Raw genomic sequence first — 14,943 nt, forward strand, 5'->3', positions numbered from 1 at the left:
AAAAGGTGAAACATACACTATTGACCTTATTGACCTGCACCAGAACTCGGACCAGCGCGCTGAGGACATCGACTACGGCTATGACCATCTCTTCCACAGAGAGTACACCGGCGAGGAAAGCGCATATCCCGCGAATCCATCTCATTCAAGTTGCAGGTTGACTTTGGTCGTCCTTTAGCCGCACACCACAATGTCCAATTGGCGATGTCCTTTGGACCATCATATCTAGGCCACGTATCTGGGTCACTCATCGATACAAACTCGCCTTTATAGATCTTCCAAATTTATGACATCTTGTACACATCATGTACATATACTTGTTAGTCAAGACGCTGGTTGGCACAACATGCAAGAACAATGTGTATCGATTAGTGTGTATCGAACAGTCAAGACGCTGGAAGTCACTCGATCTGGAAATGACCAGAATCGCAAAGTTGTTGTGCAAGATTAACAGTGTGTATCAAATTGTCACGCATTTTACAAACCTCAAACACCTCATTGCGTCTGTCAAACTGGTTGATAACTATGTTTCCTACACGTCAAAACTTTCTTCAACTCATCGAGTGGCAAACTCCGAATATGTAAATCCATTGCGAATGCACTCATGAGCCTCAGCACTCTTGCGAGTAAACAATTCGTTTAGCTAGCAGAAAGTAGATCTAACTATGACCATCAAAAGAAGGTTGCACGCACCTTTAAGGACCAAATTTATGCACTCTATCAGATTCATGATCATGTGACCCCAATGATGACCCTCATCAAATGATAATACCCATTTCTCAACACCAATCTCATCGCACTATTGAGTATATGCCTCACCTCGCTGCTTAAGCCTTTGGTAATTTCTGTTGTACTATTGCTTCGTCCTAGAATAACCTGCAAAACAAGCCATATTATCATAAGCAGGCTCCACAAATTATTAAGAATAGAACCTGAAACAATAACTTCAAATACCTATGTTCACCATGAGCTTATGCAAGTATGGAGCCTTGAATCTCCTTAAGAATTTGGAACCAATGTGCCTAATACAGAACATGTGTCATGCTCTTGGCGGTGCTCATGCACTATTTTTACGAGCTACTACTGCCTCGATGGAATTATGGCAGTAAAAAATAATACCCACGCCATCTCAAGTAACAATATATTTTCGCAAATTATTAAGAAAAGAGTCCCACGCATTTGCCATCTCACCCTCCACTATGGCAAAAGCAAACGGCACAATGCTTTAGTTCCCATCTTGTGCAACTACAACAAAAAATTCACCTTTATATTTTCCGTAAAGGTGTGTACTATCAACCTGCACCAATACTTGTAGTGTCTAAATATTGTAATACACAAATAGAAAGTCTAGAATACTCGTTGGAGAACTCTCACACCATTTACCTCCTCCCTCTCAGATTAACAAGCTGAGTTTTTATTTGAATGCATGACCTTGGCATCTTGGTACATATTGCTTTGCACCAAATTGGCAGAGTCTGGTAAGAAACTTTTCAATCATCGAAAATTTTTGCGACGGACTTTTGCTTTGCTAACCAAGTCTTGCGATAACTTATAATGTAGTTGAACCTTGATTGAACATCTATAATAATAGATTTTACTTTTAGTGACGGGTCTGCTTCAACCAACGACCTGATAGATTCTGCAATCATGTCTGAGTCCAATTAGCATGATCTTGTAAAATCGTCCCCATGGTACACATGTGCTTCCCTTGGTATCTTCTGAGCTCCCAATAATCTTTCTTTCAAATTAAGCTAGCTCGGATAAGTCAATCACATCCTCTGTCATACCCTTTGCATTTTGCATAGAATGTATGTGGCTCTGACTCATACAAAGTGTAATCGACTCCTCTAGAGATAGTGTAGCTTTTGATTGTAGAGATCATTGATTCTCTAGAACCAAATTCTATTCCGATACTAAACCCTCAGTCTTCTGCCATAACATTGCCTTCACCTGTCAAATACGAACTATAATTAGTCAGTCAAGATTAAATAAAAAAAATGGTAATAGTAACTTTAATGAATAATAAACATAACATACCCATGTTTGCATACTCAGAAAATTTCAGAGTATGCATGACTGCGAGATCTAGAATTCGCATAAAAGATGAAACAACGAAGGGATGCTGGTTGACAATTGTATCTATTTCATTTTTTACCGCCAGATTGTCTATCTCGTTCACGTCGTCATTTTTGTCATCAACTTTGTGGTTGGCTTTGAATTCCTATTTACTGTCGTGGTTATCTTCTTCCCAAGCTATGTCCTGATTTTATCCATATTCAACTCCTCGTCAACTGTGTCTAGGCTCATATGCTATTCAAATTCAACGTACAACTCTATTTTAAACACGTGAAATCAAGTTTGTTGATAAATATACAACATATGCTGCATATATGCGTCATCAATGATAGGCATTATTTGAAACTATATTAACCCACCAAATAATTGTACAGGATTTCTGTATAAAATGTTGCTCACCCTTTTTAAAATGTGACTTTATATGTTCTCACAAAAATCATTTTGTAACTTCACAAAACTCATGGTACATAGATTAGTAAAAGAAAATGGATATTCACACACAAAAGTCACTCTCTCGTATGTGTTTGATATGATCTCACTATTATAATATACTTGTAAATTTGCAATACCTTTCATAGTCTCAATCTCTACTCACCCAATTTTTTTGACATTACTAATTATCACAAAAAAATCACAAGCAAAAAAGAGTTGAATGACAATAATATTTATAAACAAACTCTTATATTAAAATACTTTAATAATACAAAATGTAACCTACTATTTATATTAAAAAAAAAAAAAAGCAAATCGTAACTTACATTTTGCAGATTTTAAAATAGAAAAAAAATTTGAAATAAATCTTAGAATTAAGAAAAAGAAAAAAAAAATCATATCACAACCTGCATTTTGTTCTAACGCCAGTGTAATTACTTCATACACATCTATTCCAACATGTAACTCCAAATTTCTTTCCATGTTGAAAGAAATCAACCATACTTTTCACTATCCAATATCCATAGTGTTTTTTTTTTTATTTATTTAAGAAATTGATTGAAGAATATAAGTCATAAATTGAGCAGAGTACTTCACGTGTTGGTCGCGTTTCCCGCTGGCGCGAGAGGAAATAACCCCTCCGATTTTGAAGTTTGAACAAGTAAAGGAGCTCGCAGCTCTTTTATTTTTCGTTCTAATGATCCAACATCCAAACAAAAATCCAATAAGCATAGCTATTCATTCATTCTCCTTCGCCATGAAAATTCTAACTACCGGTTAATGCGATGGATGAAACCTCTTCTATCTTGTTGCCTACTCAGAGATACGCAGCTGCTGCTCTGTTTGCTCTCGCACTTCACCACTCTCAGATCCATCAATCTCAAACTCCCGATACTCCTCACGCCGATGCCGACGGTGATGCTACTAGCCCCGCCTCCGCCAAGGCTTCTGTTTCCGACGATTCTGACCTTTGGATCCACGATAAGCGTGGTTTGCTCTTCCCAGTGTTTAGGTAATCAATTCAATTCCACTCATCTCATCAAAGTTAACGCATTAAGAATCTTTGAAATTTCAATGATAGGTTGATAAAATTAACAGGTTTCTCGGAGTGGATGACCAAGCGTGGTGTGGCCTAAAGGAAACTGCTGGTTCTTCTCCTCAAGTCAGGGATCACGTTGGAGCTGTAAGTCGCTCATTCATTCTTTTCTCTTCTACAGTTTCACTATCCGTTGTTATCTCTTTGTTTGTAGAACGAATTCGATTTGTCGCTATGTAGAAAGAAAATGCCAAAATGGATATACAGGTAAACATTCATGAAGAGAAAGAAACCACAAATCATGTTATAGTGATAGGTAGGGCGAAGGCCTGTATTGATTTTGTTTGATTTTTCTCAATCGGCATTTTCATTCCTTGTTCATATAATAATAATAATAATATTACTGAAAATGAAATGTTAAAAAGGATAGTTATATGACTTTGTTTCAGTTCTTGAAACTACTGTCCGAGGAAGGTGATGCAGCTTCTTCAGAAAGACTGGCTAAAGAAGCTGCATTGGCCAAGGTTCTTGATATCACAGTTGAAAGCAAGGAAACTGATGCTGATTCTTCAGGCGCAGAACGTGGAAGCCATGAGTTGAAAAATGGAAACCAAGGAGATTCAAGCAATGCTCCGACAGAATCATCTGCTGTGGTTGCTCAGCCACGTCATGAAACCATCGAGAGCTCAGTTCTGGTGCCTCAGAAGAAAGAAGCTTCCCTTGCACTTGAAAATGATGTTTTTGAAGAACCTTTGGAGGAGGCAACCCTTATCAGTTACCAGAGGAAAGTGACAGTTCTTTATGCACTTCTTTCAGCTTGTGTAGCAGATATTGCTAAGGATGACAAGAACTGCTGTCGTGCAAGGCAGGGGTATGATGCTCGTCACCGTGTTGCTTTGCGGTTGCTTGCTTTATGGCTCGGTGTCAAGTGGAATGAAATGGTCTGTGTGCTTTGATACCTGTATGTCTATGGTTTGGTGGTTTTAACAAAGCGGTTGTTGGAGAGAACTCTATTGTCTAATCACAAACTTAATCATAATGTTTTGTAGGAAGCAATGGAGTCAATGGTTGTTTATTCAGTAATGAATTCAGCGATTAAAGGAGGAGATAAGGAGGAAGAAACTGTAGAAGCAGAAACCAACTGGGATAAATGGAAGCGTGGAGGTATTATTGGAGCAGCTGCTTTAACAGGAGGAACCTTAATGGCTATAACCGGTGGTATGTCTGCATCTGTATCTCATAAGTATCTTTATCTAACCCAAGAATGAGATAGTATCGGCTTCTTAAGTGTTGATGTGAATAATGTGACAGGCTTGGCTGCCCCAGCAATTGCCCATGGATTAACTGCTTTGGCTCCTACACTGGGCACTATTGTTCCTGCCATTGGAACTGGTGGTTTTGCTGCAGCAGCAACTGCTACAGGATCTGCTGCTGGATCAGTAGCAGTTGCTGCATCATTTGGAGGTGAGGAAGAAATACGGTCAAAATGCTCAAGCTTATATCCAATCTTTACTTAACTTCATAAAACATCTGCCTCTTATTGTGCTGTAGAGGCTTTGGCAGGTTTTTCACTGCAAGATAAATGCTAATTGATATGCTTTTAAGATTATTTTGTATCTCAGCTGCTGGAGCTGGCCTTACTGGTAGTAAGATGGCAACAAGAATTGGAAGTCTTGAGGAATTTGAGTTGAAAGAAATTGGAGACATTCATCAGGGTGTAAGTTCCAAAAGTCTTTATAATTTACATCACTCTTAACCAAGCAGGATATTCAACTTTATATCACTACAGGACTATGATTGTTAAAATTTTCAATTTCAGCGTCTAGCAGTAGGAATCTTCATTTCAGGGCTTGCGTTTCAGGAAAAAGATTTTGTAGAACCTTGGGAAGGCTACTGCAATAACATGGAGAGGTGAGGAAAAATTATTCCACAAGAACTAGATGTTTATAGACATGCAAAAGCATACGATGACCTTCTATATCCAATACCTTTAATCTAATTAACTATTAATTTTACTAAATGTTATTTCAGAGGAATTTAAAATCCCGTGTGCTTTAAGTTAATAGTTTCATTTTCAATATTTCAGTTGCTGTATTTAATATCCTGTCTGTGTAGGTATGTGCTTCAATATGAGTCGCAAATTTTGATTGCACTAAGCACTGCCATCCAGGACTGGATCAGATCAAGTAGCTCTGTTGAACCCTGTCTTTTATTTTATTTTTTACTTAAGAGTCAAATATATTTGATATATTCTAATTGAAAGTATTTACTGGTCAATATTGTAGAAATTATGCTTGAGTTGATGAAAGATGGTGCCATGCTGACAGTATTAAGTACCCTTGTGTCAGCATTAGCGTGGCCTGCAACTTTAGTTACTGCATTTGATTTTATAGACAGCAGATGGGCAATTGCAGTGGATAGGTTGGTTATGTTTCTTGGTTGTAACACTTCTGTCAATAGATAAAATATATTCATGCGTATAGAAATGCCGCGATGGCTGTTCAAAAACAGCACACACAGTTAGCCTAGAAAATTTTTACAAGGACAGAGGCTCAGTTGCTTTGAATTTTCAGTTATAGGCTTCTAGCGGTACTCATGATCTTAACGATTCAATATTATGGTTTCATCATATCTGTATCTACTGATCTATTCTGGTCCATTCATCTTCTTTGATAAATTTGTCTTCGCCTGAGGAAATTGTTTCTTTTATTTAGGTTAAAAAAATCTCCTTAATATCTTGGTGTAATTACTTTCCGCTAGTGATCTGATCTTGTGAATTGTGAATTAACTTCTTTTGATTCTTTAAAATTTTTACATCATATTTAACCTGGTAATCTTCTTTGTTGGAACAGATCAGACAAGGCGGGTAAGGTGCTTGCTGATGTCTTGCTGAAAGGCTTGCAGGGAAACAGGTAACACCAGCTAATGTTACAGCAAAAAAATTGATTATGCTATTGCCTCATTGTATAATCCGATATATTTTGTAGCTTTCTATTTATGGTCCAGGCCTGTGACACTAGTAGGTTTTTCATTGGGAGCCCGCGTCATTTTCAAGTGTCTCCAATGTTTGGCTGAGGCCGAAGGAGACAATGGTAGTCTGGAATATCATCATCTCTTGGTTTTCTTATGTATTGGAAAATTAGATTATTTTTTGGTTTATGAAACCTTCATACTGTGCTAACTTATACAGCCGGACTAGTGGAAAGGGTTGTTATCCTTGGAGCACCCATCTCAATTAAAGATGAAAATTGGGAGGCAGCTAGAAAGGTACCCAGCTATAACATCCCTACAACCTATTTTTAAATCTCCATCTATTAACTTTTTATTAAGTATTCAGTGATCCAACCCACATGCAGATGGTAGCTGGAAGGTTTGTGAACGCTTACTCTAAGAATGACTGGACACTAGGTGTAACTTTTCGTGCCAGGTACAGGTTCTCTACATGATTTACGCCAAGTCATGCTAATTACCATTCATTATGCTGCATACTATATATTGCAAAATGTTAGTTCCTACTTGTCCTTTTATATAGATTTGACTAGACCTATATTTGAAATAAATTTTGTGTGCATAGTTTGCTTTCTCAAGGACTAGCTGGAATCCAACCTGTTGATGTTCCAGGGATGGAGAATGTAAGATTTTTCAATCCTATTCCTATATTTGGTTGAACTGTTTTACATTGTATTGGTTAAAGTTGCCATCTTCTTTTGTTACTTTGCAGATTGATGTGACACAATTGATAGAAGGCCACGCTAGCTACCTGCAGGAGACACGGAATATACTTAAGTACCTTGAATTGGACAATTATAACTCTATTTTCAGAAATGAACCTGAAAGCCCCCAGGGGCAGAAGAGTACAGCGAGCTAGCTTGCATTTTCTTTCCTTTTTCTCTTCCACTCTTCTGCTGCTTTGTTAACAGACTAATATCAATATAATTTTCTCTCTTGGATACTCCCTATATACGGATAAACACTAAAGAGTGGTGTGGCTAGCAATGTTTGTTGGTGGATCGGAGCAGGTTATGTTAGTACGATTAGAAGGAATAATAATGTTGTGTCATTAAGTGTGTGGAGATAGCTGACAAGATTGGAAGCTAAAAGATCCCGAACTTCCTATTGAAAGGGGGTTAGGAGGCAATTGAAAAATGGTCATAATGTATTATTCTTTTTGAAGTTTGTCTTACCATAGTACCATCATTTCTCTGTTTTATAGCATTTGTCGTCTATTTGCCAGCCTTAATTTGATCATGATGAGATTATTACGATTTGTATTCACAAATCCCCTATGTTAATTCTGGATCGGCATATTATATCAATTAGCTATGACCTATAGGAATACAATACAACTAAAGGTGCTAATTAGAGAGATATACTTAAGATTTTTATTTAGTTAGTTTATTTGTTGTGGTTCTTTAGCTTGATACTGGGTTTCACGTGGATGATGGTGGGAGGCATGTGCGTTGCAAGTGATTCGGGTACCAATATGGTATGGATGGTATATGCAGCAACACATCTTCGATCTTCCACAACCATCCCCACTAAGCCACATTAGGAGGACTAGGTCTTGTATTATACGTTGTTCTATAGATTCGTAGGCGTAAAGGTCAAGCAATAGTAACTTACGACGCTGGGTTGGACATAAATACGAAGGAGATGCTAGTCAATTATCAAATACCAACCAGCACATTGGTGATGCATGATAGCGTTAAGTGAATTGCCTGGAGTGTTAAGTATGTTATTTAATTTGTTTTAAATATGTTAAATATGTAAGTACAGGTAGTTGATTCAAGAGGTTAATCATTCACTAATTTAATTTCGCCACTATCGTATATACAGTTATTGTAATCTTATTGACCAAATCAACATGGTGAAATGTGAATGGTATTAGACGACTAATGAGTATCAGTGTGTATCACAGCTTACTAAAGTCTTCTGAAATATCCAATAAATAACTTAAACGAATTTAACAATATTAAGTTATTAACACAAGTTATTTTTAGTTTGGCATTCCCATATTCATATCATCATACTACTCTTCTTTTTGAAAAAAATCTTTCTCGAGTCACATGTTTTTTGAATTGAATCAAACATTGTTTGCATCTATTTAGAGGGTGTTTCATTTTCAAATTTTTTAATATGACATTTCCATACTCTTATATCAAGAACCTGTGTCTGTGACACAAAATAATAAATATTGCAGCGGTCCAAAAATCTTCTAGAATGTCCAATAAACAACCTATAACAATTTAACAATAATAATATTTTGGCTCAATATTCAAAAGCTGTTTGAATTCATAATTCTTAACGTGAATATTTTATTTTGAAAAAAAAAAGGAATATTTTGTACCACAAAAGAAAATTAAGGAATATATATGTAGTTATAGTAAATGTTTCTCAAACAGTCAAACTCATGAGAAAATTAATTAAGGAGAGACCTTGAGAGCAGACAAAATTCCAGGCATTGAAGCCTAGTGTCCCGCTATGGCATAACTAACATTAGGCATAAGATAGAAAGTGAGCACTTTTGGTAGAGAACTTCTGTGCTGTGTTCCAATTTCCTGTTGAATAAGACTTAAAACTAACCATTTGGTCCTCACAGTGATTACCTTCGCGGTGAGTATCTATGACGACTGAACTCATGCTTTTATATAAAGTATAGAGTCATGCTTGAATATAGCTAGATTGTGGCAAAAGTTTCATAAATCATAATGCTTGATACAAAGAGTAATCTGGTCCTGCGTCTTGTGTTTGGTATTCTACCTTTCTTCTTTTAATTTATAATAAATTACAGTGCTTTTAGTAATTCATCAATGTTCACTGCATGCTGCCAAAAGCATTTTTTTAATTTGAAATGTAGATGGCCTAGTTTTATTTGATCGGATCAATCAAATTTTTTATAATAAAATTAAAATATCAATAATTTAAGCAGAAAAAAGTATGATTTAGAGTCCACCTTGTAAGATATATAAAAATTTATTAGTTTGAATGAGTTCACTAAAAAATGAGGTAATAGACAAAGCCAAGACAGGTCCCTACAGGGTTTGTTGAGAGAGCTATGGGGACAACCGATGTTAGTGTCACACTACTTACTTACTAACTTACTACTATACACTTAGCATTTATGTCATTATCAGTAAGTGGTGGGGACAAAGTGTGGATAAAGGCATGTTCCTTAATTTCGTGCTTATACTATATATTAATCTTAATTGTTATAGATCTGGTTAGGTAGGGACGCACATTGGGACAACATGCACCATCCACAACTACGACTACTACTATATATACACGCACATGAGCTTGAAGGAGACGGCACCCGTCATATGCAAAAACATTCTTGTTCTTATGGCGTTCACTTTGAGAAATTCTCCTCTGCTTCTCTTTCTGTTATTTGTATTTGTGGGTCTTAAAGGTGTCGAGCTAAAAAATGACACTGCTCCCAGGCAAAGCAATAATGCCACTTTCGTAACTAATAACTCTACTCAGGGAAAGCACAACACTAGTTCCGAGAACAAAGTTGTCAAAGGTAGTAGTTGGTATTATAGAGGAAGAGGGGGAGGCAGCGGAGGTGGAGGCGGTGGTGGTGGTGGTGGAGGAGGAGGAGGAGGAGGAGGTGGAGGTGGAGGTGGAGGTGGAGGTGGTTGGGGTGAAGGCGGTGGTGGGAGCTATACATGGGGATGGGGTGGAGGAGGAGGAGGAGGAGGAGGAGGAGGGGGTGGGAGTGGATGGGGATGGGGAGGAGGAGGAGGTGGTGGTGGATGGTGGAAATGGGGTTGTGGAGGGGGACGAACAAGGCATGGTAGCAATAAGCTGAAGAGGAAGGGCATATCTGAAAATAAGAAAGATTATAGGATTGGAGAGTATGCAGAATGCATGGCAAGAACACGATGCCAGGGGATGAGATTGGAGTGCCCTCTTCATTGCGGAGGACCTTGTCTTTATGACTGTCACCATATGTGCAAACCTCACTGTTACCGACCCTAAAATCATCGTCGTCCCTTCTACTTTCTTTTAGTTATTCATTTTCCTTCCTTTTCTGTTAATTTCATGCATGCAACTTTTATATGATCGAATCAATATAATAATCATTCTTCTATATTGAGTTTGTTTAGGTAACTAGTAGAAAGCCTTGTGTTATTTTCAGCATCCTTATTAGATTGTACTTACTAATCATTACTAAAATCATTATTAATCTTTTATACTGCTTGATTCTTTTCCTTCCATTTCATTTCTTAAAAATAGTTGCGAGATGATGACTGAGTCTTAGATATACTAGCTATAAATATTCATGAACGTTTGTTGATGGGCTATGTTTGCTGAATTAATCATGGTATAAATAAAACAGTTCCAACAAAAGTTATTAATGCTTTGGAGATGTAGAGAAGACCAAAATTTCAACTTCAACAAGACCATTAATGTATCATGCTTTTTAATTGCAATGGTAAAAGGAAAATATAAACGTACTGTAATAAATTAGTCATCATATAATACAAATGCAAAGCCTAAACCCCAATAATATACACATGCAAAGCCTTTGCCTTTGCTACTTGTCTGAAAAAGGAGGCAAAGTTTCTTAAAGATATAATATACCTATATACTTACAATGCAATCACATAAATTATGACTCAACAAACTAGACTAACTAAAGTGATGATCCTAATCTTGTCTCTTAGTTCAAGGAGATCAATGGATCAACAATAACTAAGACATACAATCTATCTAACTATATATGTATAGGGGCACTCTAATATGTATGTATATTATAGAAGAGCATTCAAAGTGGTCATATTTTTCTACCATAAAAGTACATGAATCAACTTTTAGTTTGTTATCGTTAACTAGTTTTAATATTTAAGTTTTTAATTTAGGATTTAGTTAAGATTAAAATTTTATAATTTAGAATTTAAAATTTAAAATAAATAAAATATTTTTAAAAAGATTAGTTAATATTAACTGAAAAAAAATTAATTATCTAATATTAGTCTTTTTAATAATTATGGTGGCTATAAGTCTATAACAACTTGGCAAATATAATGTTGACACATGGTCTTTATTTAAACTTTGATCATTACACTAATTAAAAAATTTTAAATATGTTCATTAGAGTAGGCGGTAAAAAAAAAAATTAAAGAATATAGTAGATAAAAGAAAGAAAAAAAATTATCTGTTTATGAATAGTTGAGAAAACCATTTATTTTTTTGAGAATTTTATTATATTATTTTATTTAGTATTAAATTATTAAATACAAATTATTAAGAATAATTTAGGGTGTGTTTAGTTTAGAGTTGAGGAAGAGAGAATCACATTTGAGTCTGTTGAACGATTACTTCTTATGTTTGGTAACATTTTTATACTCTGAATGTGAAAGTGATTTCACCTCTCAGGTTCACGTGAAGCTAAAAGTTGTAACTTGTACGTTTATATTTACGTTAGTTTGTTACCGTTGAAAATTAGATAAAAAATTTATTTCTTTCTGTTGAGTTAGATTGATTTTGGGTTTATAAACAAATGATGACAAACATTTACTGGGTTAAAAGCCCAAGTTGATTTAATGTGTGTGCTAAGTGATGCAGGCCCATTTACATGTTGTTTCAGTTCCAGTTAATGTTGCTTCAGCAACCTCATATCTCACAGCTCCAAAGTAACAGCCCATTATTCAATTTTCAACCCAACATGTTGCTAAAAGTATTCTTTAAATGCATAAACTCAAAGTATAAGCCCAAAGCCTTTAAACAAGCACCGATCAGCAAAAAGTGCAAAGGAAGAAGGCTCTGCATTTGCAAAGTGATAAAGGGACATTTGTCTTCATTATGAAAAATGAAAGACAGCTGGAATAAAGATGAAGCACCAACACAGCAAGGATAGGTGTGGCTCTGCCAAAGCAATAATGACACAAGGACATCTCCACTAACCCAAGGACATCAGCAAAGTAACATTCAGATTGTGGGTGAGTAAAACACAAACTTACAAAGAGCAGAAGTAGTAGAGGTAATGGAGCAGAGAAAAAAAGAAATGCATGCAAAGAAACAAAGCATAACCAAGGACAGCAGTGGTGGTGGACGGGTTCCTCAACCAGCAGAGTTAGTGGAACAAGGTGAAAAAGGACTGCATGCCAACAGAGACAGCTCCAATTGTTAGCTGGGATAAGAAAATGGAAGAGAAAAATTAGAGAGCAAGCTGAAGATATAAAACCAACCTCATTCCAACATTTGAAGACAAGAAAAAGAGAGTAAAAAAATTCAGAGCATCATCTCAACTTTGAGTTGAATTCTTTTTCTTCTATTCGAGCTTCATTTCTTATTATTTGTTATGGCTATCTTGAGTCATCTTTTGTATTGAGAAAAAGGCTGAAAATGTGAGTGAAAAAGCCATGAGAAAAAAGACAAAAAGATGCATGAAAGAGCCACTGATATTTTGTGTTTTGAGTTGTTGAACTAGGACTAGTTCCCCTTGCCAAGTTAGGTTAGCACTTCGTGAGTTTGAATCTGTTTAGATTCCCTTTCCAAGTTGGGATAGCACTATGGGTTACTGAGCTTTGGTGAAGAAAGCTTTATGGTAGATACTAGTTGAATTAGGTTGTAATTCAATGGTATTGGTGATTGTAATCAGTGGATTATAGTGAAAATTCTACCATGGTTTGTGGTGGATACTGGACGTAAGATTCATTATACCAACAATCTGAACCAGGATATATGCTGACATCTTTCCCTTCTTCCCTTCCCTGTTTCTATTCTGCACATGAGACTAAACAAAAAAAATCTCCTGCATTTTCTGCTTCCGCAAAAACAGAGCTTGAAAAGTAAATTTTATTCAAACTTGATTCAACCCCCCCTTTCTCAAGTTCAATCAGAACCATCACTTTCTTATTATGTTTTAAATCGAACTCTAATAAGAAAGTTTTTGAAGAAAACTCCATATGAACTTTGAAAAGGACATCCACCTAATCTTAATTACTTTCGTGTGTTTGGTTGCAAGTGTTTTATACTGAATATCAAAAAAAATTTGGAAAAATTTGATCCCACAACACATGAAGGCATCTTTCTTGGTTATTCCACTAATAGCAAGGCTTATAGAGTATACAATAAGAGCTCCAAAACTGTTGAGGAAACCATGCATGTCACATTCTGTGAGTCTAATTCTATTCCTAGTGTTTGCATTGATGATAGTCCAGGTTTTGAAGCTGAATTGCCCAAGAATACTGAGTCAGTGCCTCAAAATTCAAGTTCTCAAGAAAATGCACCTGCGAGCAGCAAAAATCTCAATTCTGCAGGAGGCAATTTGGAATTATCTCCTGTTGCAGCAGAAAATATTGATGCAGAGGCCATTGTTGATCAGGAGGAACCTGAATCCTCAACTCAAACCAGAAGGCCTAGGGAATAGAAATTTTTGAGAAATTATCCTGAAGAATTCATTATAGGTGATCCCTCTAAAGGAATATCAACTAGATCATCTTTGAAAAGAGCTGAATCCAACAACTTAGATCTTATATCAAAGATTAAACCTCAAAATATCCAAGAAGTTCTTGCTGATCCATCTTGGGTATTAGCTATGGAGGAGAAATTGCAGCAGTTTGAGAAGAATCAAGTTTGGACATTGGTGCCTCACTCAAATGGAAAGAAAGTCACTGGCACGAAATGGATTTTTAGAAATAAGTTGGGTGAAGATAGAACCATCGTCCGAAACAAAGCAAGATTGGTTGCTCAGGGCTATGATAAAGAAGAAGGGATTGATTTCGATAAATCATTTGTATCTGTAGCTCGAATGGAAGCCATCAGATTACTCCTAGCATATGCAGATCATTGCAGCTTCAAGCTATTCCAAATGGACGTAAAGTGTGCATTCCTCAATGGTATCATAGATAGAGAGGTCTATGTGGCTTAACCACCTGGGTTTGAAAATAAAACTTTTCCTAACTATGTTTTCAAACTAGCTAAAGCCTTATATGGTTTAAGACAAGCTCCTAGAGCTTGGTATGAGAGGCTTAACTCATTTTTATTGAAAAATAATTTTCAAAGAGGAGCCACTAGCACCACTTTATTTATTAAGAATTATAATGATAATTTTATTCTTGTGCAAGTATATGTTGATGATATCATTTTTGGTTCAGCTGATGAGGCTTTGTGTGCAGATTTTACTAACTTAATGACAAGTGAATTTGATATGAGCATGATGGGAGAATTAACCTTCTTCCTAGTCTTGCAAATCAAGCAAACTGCAGAAGGTATTTTTGTGCATCAAGAAAAATATGCAAAGGAACTTGTCAAGAAATTTGGGATGGAGTGTGCCAAGCCAATAGGAACCCCTATGCATCCTAACATCAAGCTTGACACAGATGAACATGCTAGAGATGTTGATGAGACACGTTATAGAAGAATGATTGGTTCTTTGATGTATCTTACCT

At 36.2% G+C, this 14,943-nt stretch overlaps 2 protein-coding genes across 4 annotated transcripts; both read left to right on the forward strand.

The window, feature by feature from the left end:
• Positions 1-2,938: 2,938 nt before the first annotated feature.
• Positions 2,939-7,823, forward strand: LOC107610143 (transmembrane and coiled-coil domain-containing protein STS1-like). Of its 3 annotated transcripts, none has more exons than XM_016312227.3 (15): positions 2,939-3,520; positions 3,607-3,691; positions 3,994-4,485; positions 4,594-4,762; positions 4,856-5,008; positions 5,167-5,261; positions 5,364-5,455; positions 5,660-5,730; positions 5,830-5,965; positions 6,397-6,456; positions 6,551-6,636; positions 6,735-6,811; positions 6,901-6,971; positions 7,119-7,176; positions 7,266-7,823. In XM_016312227.3, the coding sequence occupies exons 1-15, from the start codon at positions 3,294-3,296 to the stop codon at positions 7,410-7,412; spliced, it is 2,019 nt and encodes a 672-aa protein (XP_016167713.1). In that variant the 5' UTR covers positions 2,939-3,293; the 3' UTR covers positions 7,413-7,823. The 3 variants fall into 3 exon arrangements, 1 of the variants encoding a protein (XP_016167713.1); XR_015892180.1 differs by having other exon boundaries at positions 3,104-3,520; positions 6,532-6,636; XR_015892181.1 differs by lacking the exons at positions 7,119-7,176; positions 7,266-7,823 and having other exon boundaries at positions 3,104-3,520; positions 6,568-6,636.
• Positions 7,824-9,835: 2,012 nt separating this feature from the next.
• LOC107608422 (uncharacterized) lies at positions 9,836-10,742 on the forward strand. The gene has a single exon (XM_016310213.3). It carries the CDS (start codon positions 9,836-9,838, stop codon positions 10,523-10,525), a length of 690 nt encoding a protein of 229 aa, XP_016165699.3. The 3' UTR covers positions 10,526-10,742.
• The last annotated feature ends 4,201 nt before the right edge of the window (positions 10,743-14,943 follow it).

Source organism: Arachis ipaensis, chromosome B7 (assembly GCF_059453495.1).
Source record: "Arachis ipaensis isolate K30076 ecotype BB chromosome B7, ASM5945349v1, whole genome shotgun sequence".
In the NCBI taxonomy this organism is placed as follows: Eukaryota; Viridiplantae; Streptophyta; class Magnoliopsida; order Fabales; family Fabaceae; genus Arachis; species Arachis ipaensis.

Excerpts from the sequence above, each read along its gene's own strand:
- LOC107610143 (XM_016312227.3), top strand. The coding sequence starts at position 3,294 with ATGGATGAAACCTCTTCTATCTTGTTGCCTACTCAGAGATACGCAGCT. Across the intron at positions 4,486-4,593 it reads GTGTCAAGTGGAATGAAATG|GAAGCAATGGAGTCAATGGT; the intron begins GTCTGTGTGCTT and ends AATGTTTTGTAG. Across the intron at positions 6,972-7,118 it reads GGTGTAACTTTTCGTGCCAG|TTTGCTTTCTCAAGGACTAG; the intron begins GTACAGGTTCTC and ends TTGTGTGCATAG.
- LOC107608422 (XM_016310213.3), top strand. The coding sequence starts at position 9,836 with ATGAGCTTGAAGGAGACGGCACCCGTCATATGCAAAAACATTCTTGTT.